The sequence below is a fragment of the Sapajus apella genome, unplaced genomic scaffold (genome assembly GCF_009761245.1).
Source record: "Sapajus apella isolate SASKATOON/1434 unplaced genomic scaffold, GSC_monkey_1.0 scaffold59, whole genome shotgun sequence".
Taxonomy (NCBI): Eukaryota; Metazoa; Chordata; class Mammalia; order Primates; family Cebidae; genus Sapajus; species Sapajus apella.
Genome location: NW_022436999.1, coordinates 6,046,900 through 6,074,636, shown reverse-complemented (window position 1 = coordinate 6,074,636; position 27,737 = coordinate 6,046,900). Strand labels below are relative to the sequence as shown.

The 27,737-nt window shown below is 36.0% G+C and overlaps 1 protein-coding gene across 17 annotated transcripts in view; it reads left to right on the top strand.

Annotated features, from left to right (window-relative positions):
- Positions 1-27,737, top strand: part of GPHN (gephyrin) — a 636,323-nt gene that overhangs the window by 479,276 nt on the left and 129,310 nt on the right. For all 17 annotated transcript variants that reach the window (XM_032246071.1, XM_032246064.1, XM_032246067.1 and 14 more), the window contains one exon: positions 24,240-24,377. In XM_032246071.1, coding sequence (XP_032101962.1) covers positions 24,240-24,377 — 138 coding nt within the window. The remainder of the gene's footprint in view (positions 1-24,239; positions 24,378-27,737) is intronic.

Genomic DNA, 27,737 nt, shown 5'->3' with positions numbered 1-27,737 from the left:
TGCTTCCAAAATAATTTTATTAGGCAACCCCTGATACCAAACTCAGAAAAAAATACTACTATAAAAAGATAACTGATAAAAAATTATGCAAAAATCCTCAACAAAATACTAGCAAACCAAATTGGATTATACACTTCAGCCATGTGGGATTTGTCCCTGGAATGCAAGGATCATTCAATGTGTGAAAATCAATAAATGTTATGTACTACATTAACAGAACATGGAATGAAAATCACATCATCTCAAATGATGCAGAAAATGCATTTTAGAAAATTCAGCAACCTTTCATGATATAACATTCAGCAAACTAGCAACAGAAGGAAATTACCTCAACATAATAAAGTCATTTATGAAAAGCTCATAACTAACATCATACTAAATGGCAGAAACTGGAAGCTTTTTCTTTAAGATCAAGAAGAAAGCAAAGATGCTCATTTTTGCCACTTCTCTTCAATATAATACTGAAAACTGGAAGTTCTAACCAAAGCAGTTAGGCAATAAAAAGAAAAAAAAATGCATTCCAAATGGAAAGAAAGAAGTAAAATTATTTCTGTTTCCAGATGACATGATCTTATGTAGAAAACCCATAGATTCCACTAATATACATACAGAGAGAGAAGGAGAGAAAAGGAAAGAAAGACAAACTAATTTTGTGTTTGTTAAAGCTAATACAAGAAGCCAGTAAAATTGCAGGGTACGAAATAAACAATGAAAAATTAGTTGCATTTTTATACACTAACAGTGAATGATTAACAATCTGAAAAAGAAATTAAGAAAACCCATTTACGATAGCATCAGAAAAGATAAAATACTTAGGAATAAACTTAAGAAAATGAAAAACTTGTGCAGTGAAAACCGCAAATCATTGCTGAATAAAGTTAAAGAGACAGTAAATGGAAAGATACCTGGATTCATGCATTGAAAGACACAATATTGTTAAAATAGTCATACTACCCAAAGGAATCTACAAATTCAGTGCAATCCCTATCAAAATCCCAATGACATTCTTAATAGAAATAGAAAGTACCATCCTAAAATTCATATAGAATGTCAGAGGTCCTGGAACAACCAAAACAATATTGAATAAGAAGAAAAAAACTGGAAGTCTCATATATCTTGATTTCAAAACATATTACAAAATTGCAGTAATCAAAAAAGTTTGGTACTGGCATAAAGACAGACATGTAGATCAATGCGAGAGAATATAGAGCCCGGAAATACATGTCCATGTATATGGTCAAATGATCTTTGAAGACGGCGCCAAGACCATTCAATGGGGAAAGGACAGTCTCTTCAATAGATGTTGCTGGGAAAACAACTATCCTTTTTACAAAAGAATGAAGATGGGCACTTATATTATACCACACACAAAAATTACCTCAGAATGGATTAAAGTCCTAATAGTTAAGTCTAATAGGTAAGACCTGAAACTACGAAACTCTTAGAAGGAAATATGTAGAAAAGCTTTATGACATTGGAATGAGAAACGGTCTCTTGGATATGATGCCAAAAGCACAGACAACTAATGTAGACAGATGGGACTACATCAAATTTAAATATTTTATGCATCAAAGATCACAATCGACAGAGTAAAATTGCAACTACAGAACAGGAGAAAATAATTGTAAATCATGTGTCTGATGAGGGGTTAATATCCAGAATATATAAAGAACTCCTACAACTCAGCAACGAAAAATCAAATAACCCAATTTAAAAATGAAGAAAGGACTTGAATAGACATTTCTCAAAGATGATATACAAATGGCCAACACACATATGAAAAGGTGCTCAATGTCACTAATCAGCAGGGAAATACAAGCAAAATCACAGTGTGATATCATCTAACACCCATTAGGATGACTACTATGAAAAAAAAAGCACAGAAAATAACAAGTATTGGTGAGAATACAGAGACATTGGAACCCTTGTTCACCATTGGTAGGTTTGTGAAATGTTGCAGCTGCTATGGAAAACAGTATGGCATTTCTTAAAAAAAATTAAAAATAGAACTTTTGTATGATCTGTCAATGCCACTTCTGGGTGTATATCCAAAAGAATTGAAAACAGGATCTCAGAAAGATATTTGCACACTTCTGTTCATCATAGCATTATCTACAATAACCAAGATACGGAAGTAATCTAAATGTTCATTAGCAGATGAGTGGATAGGCAAAATATGGTCTATTTATACAATGTAATATTATTGAGCCTTTAAACAAAGAAGGAAATCCTGTCATATGCTACAACATTAATGAACCTTCAGGACATAATGCTAAGTGAAATAAACCAATCACAAAAAAACCTAATACTTTATGGTTCTACTTATATGAGACATCTAAAGTAATTACACTCATAGAAAGTAAAATGGTGGTTGCCAGGGGCTGGGAGGAGAAGGAAATAGTGAATTGCCCAATGGATACAGAACTTCATCCATGCAAAATAAGAAAGTTCTAGAGATCTGTTGTACAACAATATGCATGTATTGTTAATTCTGTTAAACTTTTTAACATAATATAAATACTTAAAATTCTTTAAGATGGTTACAAAATGTATATGGATTAAGCATCTAGAAAATGTATTAAAAAGTTAATGATTGATGATAGAATTATCTTGGAATGGACATATATTGTCCATCAGTGTCTATTTTTTGATGATCTGTATATGTTACTGTTCTGTGTGTAACAAGTGAATTACTGATTCTCATTATTAGATTCACCACCTACATACTAATAGCTTTCTAATTTAAGCCTGACTTCTCTTCCAAGCTCCAGACTCTCCTTGCTGTTGCATACTGGAATCACCCTTTGATGTCCTGCTGGCATCTCACATTTCTTTCCTCAGAAACCAGATTTAGAATCCTTTCCACCAAATTGTTCCTGTATTGTTATTTTATACAATTACATTCCCACTTACTCTAATAACTAAATTTGAAATCTCCTCATGATATTTACCATCTCTTTCCCAAAGCACAGTCGCAGAACCCTCTGATGCAGGTCTTCTAAATATCCTTTTTCCCATTCCTGTTGTAATAGTTCAGGCCTTCTTCATCATTCTCCTTTAGGATTGCAGTAGCATAAGAATTGCTTTTCCTGTCTTCAGTCTCTTGCTCCCTTACAATCTTCCACCAGTCAAGTATTGCATTTTAAAGTACATACTACTTCTCTACTGGAAATCTTGAATGGTTCTTTATTTTCCATAGTACTAAGCCTCCAAACTTTGTCCTGAACAGAATTGATCAGCCTTATACCTTATATTTCATCCTCTTCACCTCCAGCCTCCAGCCTCATTGGGCAATTTCTCATTATCTAAAAGTACTTTCACAAAACTGATTTTGTTCAAATTTGCTCTAGTTTCATGTATTCTTCCACTTTTTCTTATTGTTTAAAAGCCCATTTTAATTGTCTCCTCCTCTGTAAAGCCTTATAGTTTGTCCCATCAGAATTAGTTGTTCCTTTTTGTTATCTTCTGTAGCATTTTGTTTGTACCTTAAAACATAAGCTTACACATAGTCTGTTATTTTTTCCTAAAAACACAGCCTGATTTGTGTGTTTCTTGAAAAACTGGAAGATAGGAATCTCATTTATTTCAACATACTGCCAGGCCAGGCGCAGTGGCTCATGCCTATAATCCCAGCACTTTGGGAGGTCAAGGCAGGAAGATCACTTGAGCCCAGGAGTTCAAGACCAGCCTGGACAATAGAGTAAGATCTTGTCTCTACCAAAAATTTAAAAATTAGTCGGGCATGGTGGCATATGCTATAGTGTCAGCCTCTCAGAAGGCTAAGGTGGGAGGATTCCTTGAGCCTGGGAGGCGGAGTTACAACAGAGAAAGACCTGTCTCAAAACAAAAATGAAAAAAACCTCACTCCCTATGCTTAACAAAGTGCCCTATATGGATGATATTCTATTCATATTCATATTTACTACAGGAAGTTGAAGGGGAAAATGTCCTCCAAGTGTAGTACGGGAAAAAATCAGAAGACATCAGACCGAAAATCAGGAGATCTGGCCTTTTAATCTTGACCTACAATTTTATCTACTATCAAATAGTCTATTGTTTAATCTTGACCTACTATTTAGAGATGTGATTTTTGAGCAGATATTTTAACCTTTCTATGGTAGAAATTGTTGTCTACAATAAATCTTTATGGGTATCACTCTCATGCTTAAAAGTTATTTACCATTGGCTTACATAATAAAGTTCAAACTCCAAAGCCTAGCACTCAGTAGCCTCAATGATTTGATTTTAGTCACTTTTCTAGCCTCAACTCCCACTGATTCCCAATAAGAACCTTGTGTTCTATCCTGATCTCTGCATTTCTCTCTAAACATACTGTATCTATTCTCACCTTAGCTGTTGTATCACTTAGGGTCCTGGCAGGAGATAGATGATACTCTGAAACAGGATAATGGTGGGGAATTTAATGAAGGAAGTAGTTTGGGTTAAGAAAAACAAGAGAAGGTGAAGGACTTTTGGAGCTAACAACAGCAAAGAATTGTTACTATCTCTAAGCGTCAAGAAGCCAGGAAAGGGGGCAGCTACCTGAAAAGATTCATAGCTTTTAGAATGCTGTCTGAGAATCAGTGGGCTTCAGTAGAGGAACATAATTACTATTACTACCAACCAGCAGACAGAGGGCCAAAGGAATAAATACCTTGTCGGTACTCTTCTGGTTTATATTCTCCTGCCAATGCCTCACTTTGGCTGAACTCAAGCAGAAACCTCAGGGAGAAGGATACTATTGATCCTATCCATGAATGCTAGCCTTTTATGGCACAGAGCAGGGTAGAGTGTAGCATGATGCGGAAGAGAAAAATAGAGAAAATCCAGCATGGCTGTTTTATTCAGACTGTTGTCTCCACCTGAACTTAAGCTTATTTATCTTAGATGAAGGCAGTAATTGAAAATAATATTAATTAAGGTAATTAAAAATAATATTTGAGAGCTTGCCATGCTCCAGGCATTGCAACACAAAGATGGGGATGAGGTGGGACAGTTGGAGGAGGAAGAAGAAGGGAATAGGGAATGAAGAAGCTGGAGACAGTTAACAGATCTTGACCTCCAATTGGCCGTATCAATTTTGCAGATAAACTCCCAAGTACCATGCTAATGGGTTTAAAGTTTACTATAAAGGCCAATAAAGGAATTTAAATATAAAAATGAGATCAAATTTGAACTTTTAGAAAACATTTACTACTTAATGGAGAATGGATTGAGTCTGAGCAAGATCAGAAGCAGAAATCTGAGGAGAGCCTAAATTAAAGCTGAAGCAATAGAAGTAGAAAAGAGAGGATTTTTGAAATATTAAGAAACCATAACTGACAGAAGTAAGAACTAGATGTGGAAGGTAAAGGGGTCAAGGAAGTCCTGTAGAAGTTAGGAATCTCATCTTATTTGCTGGGGTTGTAGGCATGAACCACTGCACTTGGCTTGGGAATAACGTTGAAATAAACACAGCTTCTAACTTGGGCAACTGTATGAATTACAGTATCTTTTACCTTGCCTTCATAGTCTTGAAAAATCGGCAAGTATTTGCTAGTTAGGCTGGAAGGGAAAGGGCAGTTGAGACAGAGGTGTGAACAAAATCATACTATGTACTAGAAATTATTAAGTGTGCTATTAAGTTTACTTTGTAAGGGTATGTGTAGAAAGCAAAGGATGTTGAAGAGAAAGGCCAGATTATAAAAGATATCACTCTAGTTCAGGAGTGTCCAGTCTTTTGGCTTCTCTGGGCCACATTGAAAGAAGAATTGTCTTGGGCTACATAGCCCAGCGATAGCCAATGAGCTCAAAAAAAAAAAAAAAAAAGTCCATGCATAAATCTCATAATGTTTTAAGAAAGTTTACGAGCCAGCCATGGTGGGTCATGCCTGTAATCCCAGCACTTTGGGAGGCCAAGGCCGGCGGATCACAAGGTCAGGAGTTCAAGACCAGCCTGACCAACATCGTGAAACCCCATCTCTACGAAAAATGCAAAAATTAGCCAGGCATGGTGGCTCGCACCTGTAATCCCAGCTACTCAGGAGGCTGAGAAGAGAGAATCTCTTGTACCTGAGAGGCAGAGGTTTCGGTGAGCCAAGATCAGGCCACTGCACTCCAGCCTGTGCGACAGGGTAAGACTCCGTCTTAAAAAAAAAAAAAAAAGAAATTTCATGAATTTGTATTGGGCCACATTCAAAACCATCCTGGGTCCATGCAGCCCATGGGCCAAGGGTTGGACAAACTTGCTCTAGGCAATCTGAACTTTATCCCTAGAGCAGCAGTAGGAAGTTTTTGATGGCTAAAAGCACAATTAAACCAAATGCTGTTAAGAAATTGTCCTGGACCCCCAGAATTTGGACCATGACTTTGAAAGATGTTATCTGAGATTGACTAAAAAGATAATTATTTCTAATCAAAAGCACATATTAATTTTTTAAATATTTTTACTTTTTTAGAGACAGGGTCTTGCTTTGCTGCGAAGGCTGAAGTAGAGTGGTGCAATCATAGCTTGCTTTAGCCTCAAACTCTGGCCTCAAGTGACCCTCCCATCTTGGCCTCCCAAAGTGCTGGGATTATAGGCATGAGCCATCATGCCTGGCCTACTGATTTAAAAAAAAAATTTTTTTTTTTGAGACGGCATTTCAGTCTGTCGCCCAGGCTGGACTTCAGTAGTGCCATCTCGGCTCACTGTAACCTCCACCTCCTAGGTTCAAGCAATTCTTCTGCCTCAGCCTCCTGAGTATCTGGGACTACAGACATGCGCCACCACACCAGGCGAATTTTTATATTTTTAATAGAGACAGGGTTTCAGCATATTGGCCAGGCTAGTCTTGAACTCCCAACCTCATGATCTGCCTGCTTCGGCCTCTCAAAGTGCTGGGATTACAGGTGTGAGCCACCACGCCCAGCCTCGATTACATTTTAGTGATACAGTATCATTGTCAAACCTGACTAATACAGAAAAATAGAAAAAAGTCATTCTCATTTCTACCACTTAAAGAACCACTGCTACTAACATATAATTATTTCCTTTCAGTACATGTATTATATTGTATTGTATTGTATTGTTTTTTTCTCAGTACGGTTATACTATTATTTACACTTTTTAAAAACTATAGCACTTGTATCAGCAGAATTAATTATAATTTTTTTTTTTTTTTGAGACAGAGTCTTTCTTTATCACCAGGCTAGAGTGCAGTGGCGTTATCTCGGCTTACTGCAACCTCCACCTCCCAGGTTCAAGCGATTCCCCTGCCTCAGCCTCCAGAGTAGCTGGGACTACAGGCACGTACCACCATGCCCGGCTAGAAAAATAGTTATAAAATTAACCCACTTTTTAGACCTATAGAAAGACTTGGGTCACATCTAATGCCCAATAAATATAGAATGAATAGCTATATAGTTTCTATCTACATATGTGCAAAATACCTTGAAAACTAGATTTCTGTTTTCATCAGTTAACACTGACTCAATCTTCAAAAGTGGGAAAGACTTATCCTCATTCTCTGTGATCACCTGTTCTAAGATGACCTTTTCCAGCTATACAAATTAACATCTACTGCAGTACTTAAGATCATGCCTTAACATTGTTTATATATTATGAAATATATTAACTGAGTTTACTTTTTTATTAGTCTGTCATTAATGTTTAGAGTGAGCATTCTGGAAGTTGAAGTTTGGTGTGTGTACACCTGATAATATGAGAAAAAACACCATGTAGAATGACCAGGATTGACTAAGGGAAATACAACTTTTATGAACAGATAAAATACTTTTCACTGCAAAGACAGCTCTGAACTTCACTTGGTCCATTTTCCCAGAGCATTATAGACACTATTTAATACTTGCAAAGTCCTTTAAAGATTACTTCTCAGGTTCCACTTTTAGAGATATAATAGCTTATAATTTCTAAAGAAAAATTACTTTTTCTTTACTTTTGTATAGAGAATGTTTGGAACATGGGCCTACTGAAGAAAACAATATTCTAATTTTGCATTTTCAAATCAATGTCATTTACAATGAAAATGCTTCAAGTGGAGACTGACCCCGAAAAAAAAAATATTTACACTTGTATTAATGCCTCTAAAATTAAACCCCAAGCCTCTTTCTTTGGGAGATAAGGATTCTCAGTCATTCTTTTGGCTATTGAGGGCTTAATCAAGGGGTCATAGAAACACAACAAAGCAAGCTCAAGTTCCAAGACCCACAAAACAGCACCAAACCAGACATCAGACAGCAGAACAGGGATTAATGTGAAAGAACCAGGTTTAAAGTTAAGGGGGAAAAAAATGAATGAACCAAGGGCTTCCATATCAGATAATATACAATTCTGAGGTTAATATTCCTGAACCAGAATGATAACAATCAAAGGGTGTTTACTTAGAGTAAGCAATGAAGAGAAATCATGAAAGAGGGATACAAGAAATGGGAGGATTTTGCCTGAAAGCTGGTATTTTACCATGGTGGCAATAACCAGTACCCACAATTATTAATGTGTTTATATATTACTAATGCTACTTGTAAGGGATCCTAATATGAGGGGCTTCCTTAAGAACACCTTGTAGTGAAGCCTAGCCTTATAAAGACAGTTATGAAACGCTCCTTTTAATCATCTGAAGCCACCTCAGATCAAAAGATTTTGCTTTTCTTTGTAAGAATATTAGCACTTGACTCATTTATAGATTTAAAATTTTTTAGCCTTTTTATGTTTTTTAGCAAATTTAGTTTTCATCATTTTATTTTCTTGTAGCATTTTAATTTTTATTTGATATTTTTTCCATGTTCTCCCAGATAATTTTAATATGTTTACTTTTAATACCATATTTTAGCTTAACTATATGTTACAAATTTAAAAGCAAAAGGAAGACAGCTATAAAGACAGCTTACACAAGACCATGGGAACTGAATTAACTTTTTTCTTCTTCTGACCTTAAAATTTTTCTACAAATAAGTCTCCTGAACTCAAAAATAACCTGTAAGGATTTGCATACAGTGTTATAATGTAATCTTTAGGTAGTAAAAACATTAAGCAAAGCTAATTTTTCCTCATTACTTGACCTTAGACAAAAGTGATTATTATCATATTTTCTCATTTTCCCTTTTTCTCTTACCTAGTAAACTGACACCTCACTTCTACTTAGCAAAAGGATAGGGAAAAGAGAAGAAAAACCTAGTTTTCAATCTATCATTTACATATTTCAATCTGTCATTAATATGTACAGTTGTTTTTTAAAAGTGGACAAAATGACCAGAATAAGGTTTGAAGTTGTAAGTAGTGTTTGTTTATATAACCCTTCCGTTTTGGCATCCTGTATCATCTGGACTGTACTGTATGCATAATATCTTTGGACCTTTATGTTAAGGCCTTTTTTTTTTTCTTCCTAGAGCGGATAATCTAGTTAAGAAAACAGACATGTATATAAATAAGTGTAATTACTGTGAGATATATGGTTAATATAATATGCAATTAAAAATCCTGAAATACAGCTGTAATCTCAGCACTTTGGGAGGCCGAGGTGGGCAGATCACAAGGTCAGGAGTTCGAGACCATGCTGGCTAACACTGTGAAACCCTGTCTCTACTAAAAATACAAAAAAATAGCTGGGTGTGGTGGCACAGCCTGTAGTTCCAGCTACTTGGGAAGCTGAGGCAGGAGAATCATTTGAACCCGGGAGGCAGAGGTTGCAGTGAGCCAGGATCACACCACTGCACTTCAGCCTGGGCAACAGAGAAACACTCCATCTCAAAAAAAAAAAAAAAAAAAATCCTAATATAGAGTATTTTATAGCATCTAAGTGGAAAAAAAAAGGGAGAGTCATACATGCATTGTTTCAGAAAGGAGAGACTATTGATGAAAGTGATTATTGAAATTTTGAAATAATTTCAAACTTTAATAGCGTAGAGTATTTCTGTTTAGTTTTCATCCAGACTCCCCCAAATGTTAACATTTTGTCACATTTCCTTTATCATTTCTCTCTATATGTTAATATACATATTTTCCTAAACTACTTGTGAGTAAATTGCAGACATGTTGCCTCTTTACCCTTGAATAATTTAATCTGTATTTCCTTCAAAGAAATCTGGAGGGTGGTAAATAAAAAAGACTTTCTCTTACATAACCACAGTATAATTATGAAAATTAAGAAATGAACATTGCCACAATACTATTATGTAATCTTATCCAAGTTATATTTTGACAGTTTTTCTAACAATGTTATTTGTAACAAAGGAGACAGCATTCTTTTCTTCTGATCCGGAACTCAATCCAGAATCATGCATTATATTTAGTTATCCTGTCTGTTTAGACTCCTTTAATATGGAACAAGTCTTCAACTTTGCCTTTGTCTTTCATTACCTTTATATTTTTGAAGCAAATAGGTCAGTTATTTTGTACCATGTCCCTCAAATTTATATTTTTCTGAGGTTTCCTAATGGTTCAATTCTGGTTATACATTTGGTCAGGAATGTCTCAAATGTGATGTTGTATCTTTCTCAGTGCATCTTATCAGGGGGCTCATGTCAGTTTATCCTATTACCGGTGATATTAACTTTGATTACTTGGCTAAAGGGTGTCTGCCAAATTTTACCATTGTAGTTAATAAGTACAGTTAATAAGTATCTTGTAGCGCTATACTTTGAGACCAGATAAATGTGTTATTTTGTTTTTCTTGAGGCTTTTACCTTCTAGTCTTAGCATCAATTGATGATTTTCCCTGAAGCAATTATTACTAGATGGTTGCCAAGTGGTGATTTTCTGATTTCAATATTTCTTCATGTAACAGTTGGCCTTCTGTTATAAGGAAGAATTTATTCTCAGGCCAGCGTATTTTCAAAGTGGGAAGGGCATCATAGCTCTACCCTGGGCCTTATTAATATTTGCCCAAAATAGAAACACTTTCTAAAAAATAATAATTTACTCACTTAATATTTCCAGAAACGATGCCTTGGCCTGTGTGTGTTTGCTTGTTTTGTTTTGTTTGTATTTTTTCTTTTTCTTACTTCTTTTCAGGTGAAGTAGAATTCACCAATTTTTGAGAAGACATATGTTTTCCCCAGGACATGTTAGCTAGTGTTTTCTTCTGTTGTTAACTAGCACTTTTCTGAATCTCTTAAGGTATAGTGAGAGCCAGTTGATGTAAACTCTATGTAATAACATCTTATTTTCTAGAAATCCATGAGTACTGCTGCTCCTGCTGTTGTTGTTGTTGTTATTTTAAAAGGATACCCCAGCCCCTGTTTATGGCATCAAACATATTATAAAATATGTGTAATTATTTCTTGAGTACCTCCCTACTCCCCTCTGTCTCTCTTTCTGTTTCTGTCTCTGTCTTTCTGTCTCTGTCTCTCTCTGTCTCTCTCTCTCTCTCTCTCTCTCTCTCTCTGTCTCTCTCCCTCTCTCTCTCTTTTTCTTTCTCTTTCTTTCTTCCTCCCTCTCTTTCTTTTTAAAATAAGCGCAGGTAAATCTAAACCATTTCCAAGGCCTGAATTCTTAACTTTAGAAACCCCAGATTTCATCTCCTTACAGAATCCTGTACAGAACTGGCAAGGTGATTTCTAGACTTGGATATCTCATAATATTACATATTAATAAAGACCAAACCCTAAAATCTGGGTTTGCTTCTCCCTTGACTCAGCTGTGACGCAGACTTACTGTCTTGATAAATCGTACCACTGTTCACCTAGGATGCTGGGAGGGTTCTCTGAATCTGTATCTCCCCATGTCCTAAAGGACCCGTGACTGAGCCCTTTCTGTTTTGTCTCAAATATGTATCTACAAACACCTCTCCATTTCCACAACTACCCACGGCCCCTTGTGGAACAACTGGCTCTTTGAAAAACATCCCAGAAGTTGTTTCAGCTTTTCACTATGAGGCCTAAGCCTGAGACCTAAGACCCTCTCTGTCTCTGTTTGTCTCTCTCTCTCTCTGTCCCTCTTTGTCTCTCTCTCTCCATCTCTATCTGTCTCTCTTTCTCTCTGTCTCTCTCTCACTCTCTGTGTGTGTGTCTCCCCCTGTGTGTCTCTCTCTGTCTCTATCTATCCCTCTCTCTGTCTCTCTTTTTCTGTGTCTCTGTCTGTCTCTGTCTGTCTCTCTCCATCTGTCCATCTCTTTTTGTCTCTATCTCTGTGTGTCTCCCTGTCTCTGTATTTCTGTCTGTCTCTCTCTCTCTCTCTCTTTCTCTCTCTCTGGTGTGTTTCTCTCTCCCTCCCTCTCTTTTTAAAGTAAGCTCAGGTAGATGTAATCCATTTCCAAGGCCTGAATTCTTAACTTTAGAAAGCCTAGATTTCATCTCCATATGGAATCTTGTACAGACCTGGCAAATTGATTCCTAGACTTGGATAACTCATAGATATTACATATTAATAAAGATCCAACCCCAAAATCTGGGTTTGCTTCTCCCTTGACTCAGCTGTGACCCAGACTTACTGTCTCAATTAAAAAAAAAAAGATTTAAATCATTTTTATATTTAGTATATATTCATAGATTCTTATTTTATTAAATAGATTAAAATCTGTTGCTATTCTAATTTGATGATAAGCTTGTATGCGGTTTACTGAAAGGGAGCTCTTCAATCTTGTTCCAAGATCCTTTTGACATGTTCCTATCATTATTTGAGCACTTTCTTACAGAAAAAATGTTGTAAAGGAAGAGTTGTAATTTCCCTGGAAAATAAAAGGATGAGAGAAAAGTTAGACAGAAAGAGCATAATATGCTATGGCAGAGAACTGTGAAATAGTACACTGTATTCTGTTATCTATAATATTATCAATTTTCTGAGTGATGGAATAATGAGAGATGAAGCTGAAAAGGAAGCAAAGAAGGGTTTTATATACTATTCTAAGGAACTGAAATTTTATCCTGTGAGTGATAATCAACTATTGATATAAATTATGAAGCTAACATTTTTGTGACAGCAATGCCTATTTTATCATCTTTATGTACAGAAATACCAGGAGAATTTACGTATTTTTTATTCAGCTCTAGTAAATAATAATTCTTTAAGCTATACTTTTTAGGGTTTGTCAGAAATGCTATGAGGCTCATTGTTTAAATAAGCAAGTAGAAAAACTTGAAAAACTATTACACTGAAGATAATATGAAAATTATTTTCAGATATACAAAATGCCCTATAGTCCTGAGCCTACAAACTCTACCATTGCCAGTGTTTCCCTAAAGCTTTGGAGCCGCTTTCTCCTAATTGGAGAGATTTATATGAAAGTCTGAATGCTTTGCATATCTGAGCCATGCATTGTTTGAATTACCAAGGACCCTAACTATTTAAGCTGACCATATTACTATCATCTGTCTTTGCTCTTTACGTTTCCTAGGAAAGCTATTTATTATCTTAGGTGGTTTGCTCTTCAGAAAGATCCAAGAAATAGAAATACGAAGTATTCAAGCTGCAAATACTGTCTGAAATAGAGGCAGTAATATTAATAAGAACAGAACAAGTCTCCTGATATTTGCAGTATATCCAAAGATGAATAATGATTTATACTTTATGTAGTTTAGGGAGCTTTTCTACTGCTTGTTTTGAAAAGTGAAGTTTCTTCTTGAGGTTCTGAATTTAATCAAGAAGAACCTACATGAACATCTTGTTTCTGTTATGTTCTCTTTTATGATCAAAGACAGCTTTTCTTCATTTACTTTATTTTATTTTATTTTATTTTATTTTTTGAGACAGAGTCTTGTTCTGTCGCTTAGGCTTGAGTACAGTGGTATAATCTCGGTTCACTGCAACCTCTGCCCAGGTTCAAGCAATTCTCATGCCTCAGCCTTCGGAGTAGCTGGGCCTACAGGCTCCTGCTGGCTAATTTTTTGTATTTTAATCGAGATGGGGTTTCACCATGTTGCCCAGGGTGATCTCAAACTCCTCTGAGTTCAGGTTTCCACCCATCTCAGTGTCTCAAAGTGTTAGGATTATAGGCATGAGCCACTGCACCCAGCCCATTTACTTTTAATTTTTAAAATGGATTTTCAGGGAAGGCCAGGCATGGTGGCTCACACCTGTAATCCTAACACTTTGGGAGGCTGAGGGTTTAAGACCAGCCTCAACAACATAGGGAGACCCCATTTGTGCAAAAACATTAAAAAAAATTAGCCAGGTATGCTGTCATGCATCTGTGGTCCCAGCTGTTTGATAGGGTGAGACAGGAGGATCACTTGAGCCAGCAGGTCAAGGTTGCAGAGAGCCATGATCATGCAACTGCACTCCAGCATGGGCAACAAAGCCAGACCCTGTCTCAAAAATAGGATGAATCATTATATATTAAGAACCGACTGCTTTAAAAGGATGCATTTTAACTGAGAAAAATAATTTTATTGGTATAAATAGCTCCATTTCAAGATGACCATGCCACAACAAAAGGTTACTGCTTCGTAACAAAGATCCATATTGTTACTCTGCTCAGTAAAAAGGAATCCATTCCATTTGTACTTTCTGTGACCTTTTGGAGGCTTTCTACATCATAGTGTCATTAGTATTTAACCATGTCTTTGATGATGACAGTCCTGAGTGAACCCCTATTCATTTTGCACTGAGTTCTTATTATAGTCTTTTCAGTGATTGTAACTGCCTCAAGGGAGATAGGAAATCTCAGTAACATTATTATTTACCCTGCAAAAATTCTGAACTAAAATATAGTCAACCCCCATCTCTGGACTGAACTAGAAAATATAAAAAAGAAGTTGTACTTATGGAAATGTAGGCTTATTAGAGAAACCTGTAGCATCAATTCATACCCACTTAAGGATAGCTTCCATTCTACAAATCTACTTAAAAGTAAACCCACTGCAGAGGAATGCTATCAGTTTAGATGTTGTAATAATTCAGTCTGTCGCTCTTAGCCACGTAGCTCAGTTCAGACAGCTATAGTGGGTAAGATGTCTAGACTACCTCCCCTACCTCTGCGCCAGCTCTCAAATAAAACTATTATATCCTAAAGTACTTTGTAGTTTATTTTTACCAAACTAGCTAATGTACCTACGAATTAACAGTAACGATGATATCATCAGGTGATTCTACTATTGTAAATTAAAATGAATATTTCCTTGAACACTATGATCTTCTCAGTGGGGCATGTATCTTCACATATTTGTTAAGTTTTGTAATACATATGAGTTTAATAAAGCTAATGCCCTCACAGATTCTCTTTGTGACCATTGATAATCATTTTTAAGGTAGCTGTCAGAATATATTTGTGGCCATGAAATAGTTTTGCTTTGTAGGAAACTATTTTCTCTATCCAAAAATAAAACTTCTTTTACTTTATAACCTTCTTACCTTTTTAAAAATTTTTCACTCCTTCCTTTTCTATTTCTGCCTAAATGGATTTTATGGGCTGCTGACTGCTAGGCAGTAATTCACCTGGCCTTCAAGAGGAAAAAGTGCATACTTTTTTGTCAGTTTTTCTCTTCTATCAGACTTCTGTTCCACAGTCACAATAAGCAAGAGAAACAATCAACATTTTTCTTTTTTCCTTTTTCCTGCTGATTGAGTTTTCTAATGGCCCAAGGCAGTAAGAAGCACTTTGGGTTTGTAATTCACAAAATAAGAGATGTCTGTGGCAACTGTTCTTAAATTTCTGAAGCTTTAATTTTGAAGCCCCTTGTAAATCACTAGTATCAACTTCAGAAAATAGTTGAAATTGTATTTCTTTTAAAAATGGATACAGAAAAAGAAGAAAGGAAACAACTATTTGCTTACCAGATTTACTTTGGAAATGTATGACTTGTAAAACTATATACGGGAAGGAGTCTAGACATCTTCCTCACTGTAGCTATCTGAAATGAGCTAGGAGTGACAGGCCCAATGATTATAACATCTAAACTGACAGCAGTCATCTGCAGTTGGTTCACTTTTCTTAAGAAGATTGTTAGTATTAAAGCCATTCTAAAGCTTTAATTTCAGCCCTTGGGAGGCCTCTGTAAGACTATGCATTTGCATGCTATGCATTCTTAGCCTAGGCCTCCAGATGCTAGTCTGGATATGTACCTGGTACTGGCCAGGGAGCATTGTTTATCCGCTTTTGATTTGAAAATGAAAACAATGGATCACCTAGATCAATGGTTTTCAAAGTTATTTTAGCTACAGTCTTTTGCTAAATAGAATCATATGGACACATAATTGTCCTGCTTGTTAGGTAAGAGATAACACAGAACTGGGTGTGTTACTGATAATATGTAGTTTCCCCTTTTACTTAAAAAGAGCAACTGTTATTTCTTTCATTCGTTTTATTATTTTGTAGAGAAAGTGAGTGACAAACACTCTTTTTCTCCTTTTTACAGGACCAAGTTAACCCTTTCTAATAGGTGAAATAGCTATTGGTGAAGTAGGTTTTTTTTGTTTTTGTTTTGAGATGGAGTTTCGCTCTTGATGCCCAGGCTGGAGTGCAATGGTGCGATCTCGGTTCACCGCAACATCCGCCTCCCGGGTTCAAGCGATTCTCCTGCCTCAGCCTCCTGAGTAGCTGTGATTACAGGTATGCACCACCACACCTGGCTAATTTTGTATTTTTAGTAGAGATGGGGTTTCTCCATGTTGGTCAGGCTGGTCTCAAACTCCCAACCTCAGGTGATCCACCCACCTTGGCCTCCCAAAGTGCTGGGATTACAGACATGAGCCACCATGCCCAGCCGAAGTAGGTTTTTTATTGGGGAGGTAGCTAATTACTGTATAATTTGGGGTGAGTACTGTGTGGGAAGAAACCTCGTGGCACATAAAAAGGTGCTCAATTAATATTTGTTGAAAACACACACACACACACGCACACACACCCCTACCTGCTGATGTACCAGAGAATTACAATACTCCTCCTTTGAGACATTCCTTCTAGGCTCAAAATAAAGAGATGGAGGAAAATTTACCAAGCAAATGGAAAGCAGAAAAAAACAGAGGTTGCAATCCTAGTGTTAAAAGTCTTACAAAACAGACATTAAACCAAAAGATATATATCAAAAAAGACAAGGGATTACATAATGGTAAAAGGCTTAATTCAACAAGAAGTGCTAACTATCCTAAATATACAAGAGGACCCAGATTCATAAAACAAGTTCTTAGAGACTTATAAAGGGACTTAGACTCCCATACAATAATAGTAGGAAGTTTTAATACTGCACTGTCAACATTAGATTATCAAGACAGAAAATTAACAAAGATATTCAGGACCTGAACTGAACTCTGGATCAAGTGAACCTGACATATATCTATAGAACTCTCCACCCAAAAACAACAGAATATATATTCTTCTTTGTGCCACATGGCACTTACTTCTAAAAAGATCACATAATTGGAAGTAAAACACTTCTAGCAAATGCCAAACTGAAATTATAAAAAACAGTCTCTCAGACCACAGTGCAATTAAATTAGAACTCAAGGTTCAGAAACTCACTCAAAACCACACAACCATGTGGAAATTAAACAACCTGCCCCTGAATGACTCCTGGGTAAATAATGAAATCAAGGCAGAAATCAAGAAGTTCTTTGAAACCAATGAGAGTAAAGAGACATCATACCAGAACCTCTGGGATACAGCTTAAACAATGTTAAGAGGGAAAATTATAGCACTAAATGCCCACATCAGAAAGCTAAAAAGATCTCAAATTGACATCCTAATAGCACAACTAAAAGAACTAGAGAACCAAGAGAAAAAAAAACAAACCAAAGCTAGCAAAAGACAGGAAATAACTAAGATCAGAGTAGAACTGAAGGATATGGAGATACGAAAAACCCTTAAAAAAAATCAATGACTCTAGGAGCTATTTTTGTTTTTGTTTTGAAAAAAATTAATAAAATAGACCACTAGCCAGATTAATAAAGAAGGAAGGAGAGAAGAATCAAATAGACACAATAAAAAATGATAAAGGGACTATCACCACTGACCCCACAGAACTATGAACAACCATCAGAGAATACTATAAACACCTCAGATAAACTGGAAAATCTAGAAGAAATGGATAAATTCCTGGACACACACACCCTCCCAAGACTGAACCAGAAAGAAGTTGAATCCCTGAATAGACAATAACAAGTTCTGAAATCGAGGCAGTAATAAATAGCCTACCAACCAAAAAAAAGCCCAGGACCAGACAGATTTACAGCTGAATTCTACCAGAGATACAAAGAGGAGCTGGTACTATTCCTTCTGAAACTATTCCAAACAATTGAAAAGGCCAGCAACATCCTGATCCAAAACCTGGCAGAGATACAACAAAAAAGAAAACCTCAGGCCAATGTCCCTGATAAATATTGATGCAAAAATCCTCAATAAAATACTGACAAACTGAATCCAGCAGCACATCAAAAAGCTTATCCACCATGATCAAGATGACTTCATCCCAGGGATGCAAGGCTGGTTCAACATATGCAAATCAATAAACATGATTCATCACATAAACAGAACTAAAGACAAAAACCACATGATTATCTCAACAGACACAGAAAAGGCCTTTGATAAAATTCAACTTCTCTTCATGTTAAAAACTTTCAATAAACTAGATATTAATGGAATATACCTCAAAATAATAGGAGCCATTTATGACAGTATCATAGCCAGTATCATACTGAATGGAAAAAGCTCGAAGCATTTCCCTTGAAAATTAGCACAAGACAAGGATGCCTTCTCTCACCACTCCTGTTCAACATAGTATTGGAAGTTCTGGCCAGGGCAATCAGGCAAGACAAATAAATAAAATATTCAGATAGAAAGAGAGGAAGTCAAGCTGTCTCTGTTTGCAGATGACATACTCCTATATTTGAAAACCCCATCATGTCAGCCCAAAAGCTTCTTAAGCTTATAAGCACCTTCAGCAAAGTACAAAATCAGTGTGCAGAAATCACAAGCATGCCTATACACCAGCAGTAGACAAGGAGAGAACCAAATCACGAGTGAATTCCCATTCACAATTGCTACAAAGAGAATAAATTACCTAGGAATACAGCTAACAAGAGAAGTGAAGGACCTCTTCAAGAACTACAAATCACTGCTCAAGGAAATCAGAGAGGACACAAACAAATGGAAAAACATTCCATGCTCATGGATGGGAAAAATCAATATCATGAAAATGGCTATACTGCCCAAAGTAATTTATAGATTCAATGCTATTCCCATTAAACTACCCTTGACATTCTTCACAGAATTAGAAAAAACTACTTTAAAATTCATATGGAACCAAAAAAGAGCCATATAGTGAAGACAATCCTAAGCAAAAAGAACAAAGCTAAAGGCATCATGCTACCCAACTTCAAACTCAACTGCAAGGCTATGGTAACCAAAACATCATGGTAGTAGTACAAAAACAGACACATAGACCAATGGAACCGAATATAGAACTCAAAAATAAGACTGCACATCTACAGCCATGTGATCTTCAACAAAACTGACAAAAACAAGCAATGGTGAAAGGCTTCGCTGTTTAATAAATGGTCTGGGGAGAACTGGCTAGCCATATGCAGAAAATTGAAACTGGACACCTTCCTTACACCTTATACAAAAGTTAACCTAAGATGGATTAAAGACTTAAATGTAAAACCCAAGACTAGAAAAACCCTAGAAGAAAATCTAGGCAATACCATTCAGGACATTAACATGGACAAAGATTTCATGACAAAACGTTAAAAGCAATTTAACAAAAGCAAAAATTGACAAATGGGACCTAATTAGAATAAAGAGCTTCTGCATAGCAAAAGAAACTGTCATCAGAGTGAACAGACAAACTCAGAATGGGAGAAAATTTTTGCAATCTATCCATCAGACAAAGGTGTAGTACCCAGAATCTACAAGGAACCTCAACAAATTTACAAGAAAAAAATAACCCAATTTAAAAGTGGTCAAAGGATATGAACAGACACTACTGAAAAGAAGACATACATGCAGCCAACAAACATATGAATAAAGCTCAACATCCCTGATCATTAGAGAAATGCAAATCAAAACCACAATGAGATACCATCTCATGCCAGTCAGAATGGTAATTATTAAAAGGTCAAGAAACAACAGATGCTGGAAGGCTGTGGAGAAATAGGAACACTTTTACACTGTTGGTAGTTCAACCATTGTGGAAGACAGTGTGGTGATTCCTCAAACACCTAGAACCAGAATTAGCAGTTGATCCAGCAATCCCAATACTGGGTATAAGCCCAAAGGAATATAAATCATTATATTATAAAGATACATGCACACACATGCTCACTGCAATACTATTTACAATAGCAAAGATGTGGAATCAACCCAAATGTCTATCAATGACAGACTGGATACACCATGAAATACTATGCAACCATAAAAAGGAGTGAGATCATGTCTTTTGCAGTGACATGGAGGGAGCTGGAAGCTATTATCCTCAGTAAACTAACACAGAAACAGAAAACCAAACACTGTATTGTCTCACTTATGTGGGAGCTGAACAATGAGAACACATGGACACATGGTGGGGCAACAGCACACACTGGGCCCTGTCAGGGGGTTTCAGGGAAGGAGAGCATCAGAAAGAATAGCTGGGCTTAATACCTAGGTAATGGGTTGATTTGTGCAGCAAACCACCATGACACAAGTTTACCTGTATAACAAACTTGCACATCCTGCACATGTATCCTGGAACATAGGATAGGACAGGACAGGACAACCAATCTACAACTTACAGAACCATCAGATGGTTTACTACCCTTTCTTTCTTCTTTCCTTCCTTCCTTCCTTCCTTTTTCTCTTTCTCTTTCTCTCCTTTCTGCTGGGCTGTAATATTCTTCATGGCAGGGTATATTTTACTCTCAGTATCCCAAGTCCCTAATTGTTCCTGGTTCATAAAGTGCACTTAGTAAATATTTGTTGAATGGATATGTGTATCACTGATCGTCAGACTTGCTGTTTAATAAGAAAATGCCTATTACAAAGCACCATATTCAACAGATAAAATCTGTATAACTAAAAAGTAGAATTTTCTTCTCAGAAACTAACATATTTTTAAAAGACAGCTTTTGTAAGGTTATTTCCAATTCACACCTTAAAGTGCAGCTTATCACAAAAAATAAAAAATCTCATCTGAGACCCATAAAGCTGAATAAAAAGCAGAAGCAGCAATCTCTGTCATTCTGCCTAGTTAACACTGGTTGTGACAATGATTTATATATATATATATATATATATACACACACACACACACACACATATATACACACACACACACACACACACACACACACACACACATATATATATATATATTTGAATGACTAGGTCAAGACCTCAATGAAAATGAGTTACAAATTTATATTTCAATTGTAAGTGAATGGTGAATCACATATAATCCTTTTTAAGTGTTCACCCACAATTGGAATCGAAAATTCTATGTAGCACTAAATAATCTCCAAGGTTTGTTAAACTTTGAAAATTTTGTTATTTTGATTGACCATGAGAAGAAATGGCATATTAATTGTATAAGGAGCTTTATCTTTTTCTTAGGTGCCTGTGACACTCATTAGTCTTAGAATGAAAACCCTTTGGGGTTGTGCCTTTAAGTCAATTCATTGAACATGTCTGGAGCAGCCACTGGGATTGGAGTAAAAGTGCTAAATTTAATAAGTTGCAATGACCAGAAACTCACAATCTTCTGAAGGATACATGTAATCATTATAAAGTGGTTTAGAGATGCTAGCTTCTGTATCTCACATATTGAAGTCTGGAGGTAGGCATGCTAGGGTTTTTACAGCAGCTGTACATTGTCATCAGGGACTTGACTCTTTTTTTTCTTCTCATCTTTCTATACTTACTGCATGGGCTTGCATCTTCATAGTTCAAAAGTGGCTGCAGCACCTCCCAATCCCCAGTGTCAGCCCAGCTCCCTGCTGTAGCCATGTTCTAGGTAGAAAAAAGGTAGTTAGGTAAAAGCTTTTTTCTCTTAAGGCTTTATCTCTTTATCTTTTTATCTTTTTATTTGTAAGAGGAAGCCTGCCCCAGGGACTTCTTCCTACCCCTGATTGGCCAGAATTATATCATACGACCACTCCTACCCACTTAAAAAGGGGATTGTGGATAGCAGTTAGGACAGCCAAGCAGCAGCATTTGCAATTACTACTTTCTATTAACTCTTTGGGATATAGACTTTTATGTCACCAAGGAAAAGGCCAAGTTATTTATATACAAAGAGATAATACTCCAAGAAGTTCCTTCTTGTCATTAAATTATGCATTTATTTTATTTATTTTTTTTTTGAGACAGAGTTTCACTCTTGTTACCCAGGCTGGAGTGCAATGGCGCGATCTCGGCTCACCGCAACCTCCGCCTCCTGGGTTCAGGCAATTCTCCTGTCTCAGCTTCCTGAGTAGCTGGGATTACAGGCACGCGCCACCATGCCCAGCTAATGTTTTGTATTTTTAGTAGAGACGGGGTTTCACCATGTTGACCAGGATGGTCTCGATCTCTTGACCTTGTGATCCACCCGCCTCGACCTCCCAAAGTGCTGGGATTACAGGCTTGAGCCACCGCACCTGGCTATGCATTTATTTTTTTATGTCCATCTCCTACTTGGCTAAATTATGCATTTATTCAACAAATATTTATTTTTTGTTGGCTAATATGTATCAGATGCTGTTCGAGGTATTGGGGACAAAAACAGTAAACAAGAGAAAGTTGCTGCTGTCATAGAGCTTTATATTCCATTGAGAAGAGGAAGGCGATAAACAAATATAAATATATACATTTATATTTACATATTATATATGGTTATGAATATCCATATTATGGATGTACATGGGTATGTATATAGCTATGAAGAAAAGAAAAGTAGGGTAAGGGAAATAAAGAGTGATGGTAGATATTATTCCATATAGAGTGTTCAACAAAGTTCTCTCTGATGAAGTGATATTTGAAGAGAGACCTGAAAGAAGTGATGGATAGATGGAGAAATGAGGGACTATCTGGGCAAGAGTGGTTCTAGCAGAGGAAACACAAAGTACAAAGACCCTGAGGAGAGATGAATTTGGCATGATCAAGTAAAAGAAAGGAACCAGTATGACTAGAGCACAGTAAACAGAGGGAATGTTAGGAGGACAATGGGAGCCATAATATGTTGGGCCTTATAGGCTATGGCAGAGATTTTATTGTTAGGGATGTGGAAAGTCATTAGAGAGCTATGAGCAGAGATTAGCACAATTCAGTGATTCAGAGAATCGTTTTAACTGCTGTGTGTAGAATAAATTGAAGTATGACAAGGATAGAAGCAAAGAGACCAGTTAGGATGCTATTCAATTTTTCAGGAAATTAATGGTGGTTCCAACTATTATTATTATAATAGTCGGAAGTGATGAGTAGTACTGGAAGTGATGAGTAATGAGCAGTTGCAAGATATATTTCAAAGATAGTTTAAATATACATAAGAATCAAGGACCCTGCAAGGTTCTAGCTTAATAACTGGAAGAATGGAGTTGCTATTTACTGAAATAGAAACTGCAAGAGAATAAGACATTGTATGGGTGGAATTGGAGGATGGGGAATTTAAGAGTTTGTTTCTGGACATTTTAGGTTTGAGTTGCTGGTTACACATTCAAATGCATGTTGGATGATATAAAAATGTAGAATTAAGGGTAGAGGTTGAGATTGGAGATATAAAATTGGTAGTTTTAATGTATGCATTATTTGAATGCTTTGGGACTAAATATGGTCACCTGTGGAGTCAATAGCTAAATAATAATCTTTCTCCATGACGTTTTTCAGAGGACAGAACATTTCCTATAATATCCTAAATAAATTGATGTTTGGGGTCTTCATTTTACTAACTAGTGCATTAAGTATTCAGAGTTTAGGGTAGTGGTTGACGACATGAATTCTGAAGCCAAAACTACCTAGGATTGAATCTTAGCTCTTCTGTTACTAGCTCTGTGATTTAGAAAATGATACATAATTTCTCTAAGCCTCTCTCTTTTCTCATCTATAAATAAGGATAATTATGGTGCCTCACCATAAGGCTGTTGTGAGGATTAATTAGTTAATTTAGTACAGTGTCTTGGCACATAGGAAGCGCTCAAAAAAGATTAGTCAATGTCATCATTAAATTTCACTAAGTTTTGACACATGATATAACATTGATAACTTGATTTAGTGTTCAACCAGAGCAGGCTATATTTTGGAGGCAGGAGAAACAGTTTCTCACCTGCTAATGTTCGTTTGGGGACATTTAAAATTTGGAATTGTGATATTTATAAGTCATTGCCACTTTTTAATCAGTGTTACAGCATCATATTCTCAGTTAATTATCTTACTGTTTAGGTCACAGTGCTGTTGATATCACCAAGGTGGCTAGAAGACATCGCATGTCTCCTTTTCCTCTGACATCTATGGACAAAGCCTTTATCACAGTCCTGGAGATGACTCCGGTGCTTGGGACAGAAATCATCAATTACCGAGGTACTATTATGTTTGACCATTGCCCTTTCTTTTCTTCATTTTTTTTCCAAATAAGATTAATGTAACATTAATGCACAGTTTCCCTGAAAAAGAAAGATTATTAACCATTATCACAATTATCATCATTCTTTTGCTTCTTATTTAAGAAAATGGCTAAAGACCAGCCTTAACAGTATATTTAGTGAAATCCATAAAAAAACTGCCTTTTCATTTAAAAATGGAAGAAAATCAGCTGTGTTTCTGCTGTCTATCAAAATATCAATACTGCAGACTAAAGAAAGGGTTCTCACACTGAGTGGGGAAAATAGTTAACACTGAGTCTATCTGATGTATTTTCTGTCAGAAATGGGAGACAACTAATGTGTCTTGTAATCATCTTTTCTGTTTGGAAAACATGTATTTAAATGTAAAAATGTTAAGAAAAGAAATTAATTTATTCATGCACTACTAAGACAATAGAAAGGTAGCATTTCCCAGTATTTCGTTTTTTAACAACTTTCATTTCTAAAAATTCAGCATAGGAGTTGTATTTAGGCATCCAGTCCCAGAAGACCAGGCTAGTGAGGAGAACTTCCAGCCAATAAAGCTTGTGGTTTCTTCCCAACATCAAGAAAAGAAGTTACACTTAGTGCAATCTGAATAAAATATAGTTTCTTAATTTGTTATGTAGAAAGAAACAACACAACAGAATTAATTTTATAAATAAAAAACTTTATAGAACCATAAAACATTCAAACTACAGTGAACAGTAGAGAGCAAAAACACCCTAATTTTTCTGCAAGGAAACCCAAACTCAGAACAGCAGAAAAAGAATAGGATTAAGGTCTCAAGATTTACATTCTTCCTCTTACTACATAATTGTGCTATTCTTCCAGCATTAAATTATAAAAAATAATGGCAGCTAACATAATGGTGCCAGATTTTAGCTCTTTTGTTTGAGTTCCCACATAAACAAGAATTGTTTTTATACAGCTTGCCCTTATTCTACGTCTTAGGCTCACATTATTTTAGATATGCATATCGTTAGGCTTAAACCATTTGTTTTTGTTTTACTCCTCATTAAAGGAAAGATTAGAAAACTCACTAGAGGAGATTAGTCAGGAATTAACTATGTGATTTCAGAAAAATTTTAATGGAATTATTTTGTTTATTATTAAATGTACAATATTGAGATATTTATTGATATCAGCAGAAACCAATACATTTTCAGAAAATATGAATGTAAGCCTAAGTTATAAAAATTAATACTTTACCTATTATAAAAATAAATTAACCATCCCTGATTTTTCATAATTTCAGAGGAGCTCCCTTAACATCAGTCCTTAGAAAAATCTCACCATGTATAACAAGTCACATTTAAAAAGACATTCTAGTTTAAAAAAAAAAAAAAAATTTTGGAAATTGCCATTTCATTTTCCCTCTAGGAGAAAATGCCTTCAGATGTATTCTCTTTTCCTTTCATGTGCTTGTTTCCCCTTCATTTATTCATCAAATTAGTTGTCACTTGTAAGTGAGCAGATTCTTCATAGATGGTAACTTTTTGTCAAGTGTTTACACCTATGATGATGAAAAGTAATAATGAGGTTTGCATTGAACCTTTGAGTTGGATCAAACTCAATTTTTTATGTAAAAGGGTATTATAATTAGACACCTTATACCCTTTGATTTCGTGCTTAGAAAACATCATGTATAGAAACATAATTTACTTTGTTCAACAAATATTTATTAAACATCAACTAAATGTTAGATACTATGTTAAGTCCTGTATATGCAAAGATGAATAAAAATAAAACTCCTGCCCCGTGGATTTCATAGCCTAGTGCAGAAGAGATAGGCAAATTAATGTCGTACTTGTCTCCTTTAATTGGCTCCTTTACAGGCTTGCCTTCCTTTGTCAATTCCTTGAAAAGCTTTCTTTCAGTTTTTTTTCTTTGACTCTGTTCATATTTTGCCCACTGACTTAGATGGCCTCATGCAGGCTAGTAGTTTCAGATACCATCTATAAGGTGAATTTTAAATCTATACCATTGCCAGCGCTTGTCCAAGCTCCAAACTCATATCATATTTTTTTTTTTTTTGAGACGGAGTCTCGCTCTGTCACCAAGCTGGAGTGCAGTGGCATGATCTCGGCTCACTGCAACCTCCTCCTCCTGGGTTCAAGTGATTCTCTTGCCTCGGCCTCCTGAGTAGCTGGAACTACAGGCGCGTGCCACCATGCCCAACTATTTTTTGTATTTTTAGTAGAGACGGGGTTTTACCATGTTGGCCAGATGGTCTCTATCTCTTGACTTTGTGATCCACCCACCTCAGCCTTCCAAAGTGCTGGGATTATAGGCGTGAGCCGCCGCACCTGGCCCCAAACTCATATTCTAAATGTATTATGTATCTGCTGCTAGTAAATGTAACATAACAAATACTAAACTTACTTTCTCTACCTCTACAATACTTGTTTTTCTACATCCTCTTAAGTCTGTCCCTTGTTCTGCATTCCTTCTGTTATTGTTTTAGTTTAGATCTTTATTATTAACTTCCTGAACTGTTGTAACAGGCTGTCCTCCCCCTAGCTCAAATCTTCCCAATCCGTTCTCCAATTTGATGCCAAAGTAATCTGTTCAAATTTTCTAATTTCTTATTAACACTTCCTACATACAACTCTTCAGCAATTTTCCCATAACCTCAAGATAAAATTCAAACTCCTTGACATGTCATGAAAGGCCCTTTATAATCTGATTTCTTCTAATTTTTTTGTTTCTTACCTCCTTATCATCAGAACTTGCTTCTCCCTAAACCTAACATGACAATTCTTACTTCTTATTCTCTCTTACTCTAAGCCTTTTATATATGTCTTTTTTTTTTTTAAGAGATTAGGTCTCACTATGTTGCCCAGGCTGGGCTTGAACTCTTGGTCTCAAGCGATCCTCTTGCCTTGGCCTCCCAAAGTACTAGTATTACAGGTATAAGCCACTATGCCTAGCCCCTTTGCTTATATAGTTTTTGCTTAGAAAAACTTTATCTTACTTCTCTACATATTAACTACTGCTAATTACCACATATTCTTTAAGATCAAGCTTAAGATGCTTCTCTTTATAAAGTATTTTCTGATGTCTGCTTCTCCCTTTTCCCTTGCTGGTTTAAACATGTCCTTTCTTTGTGTTCCCATAGCACCTTGTTCATATGTTTTATGAGACAACTGACTGACATATTTGTTCATTGTTAATTTTAAATGCCCTAATAAATAACATGGACATAAAAAAAGCAGAGTGCTGTAAGTGTGAATCACTGTAAATTGAATTGTCATAAGTCAAATAAAGCCTAGAAAAAAGAATAGAAGTTCATTCTCACTATGCTTTAGAATATTTT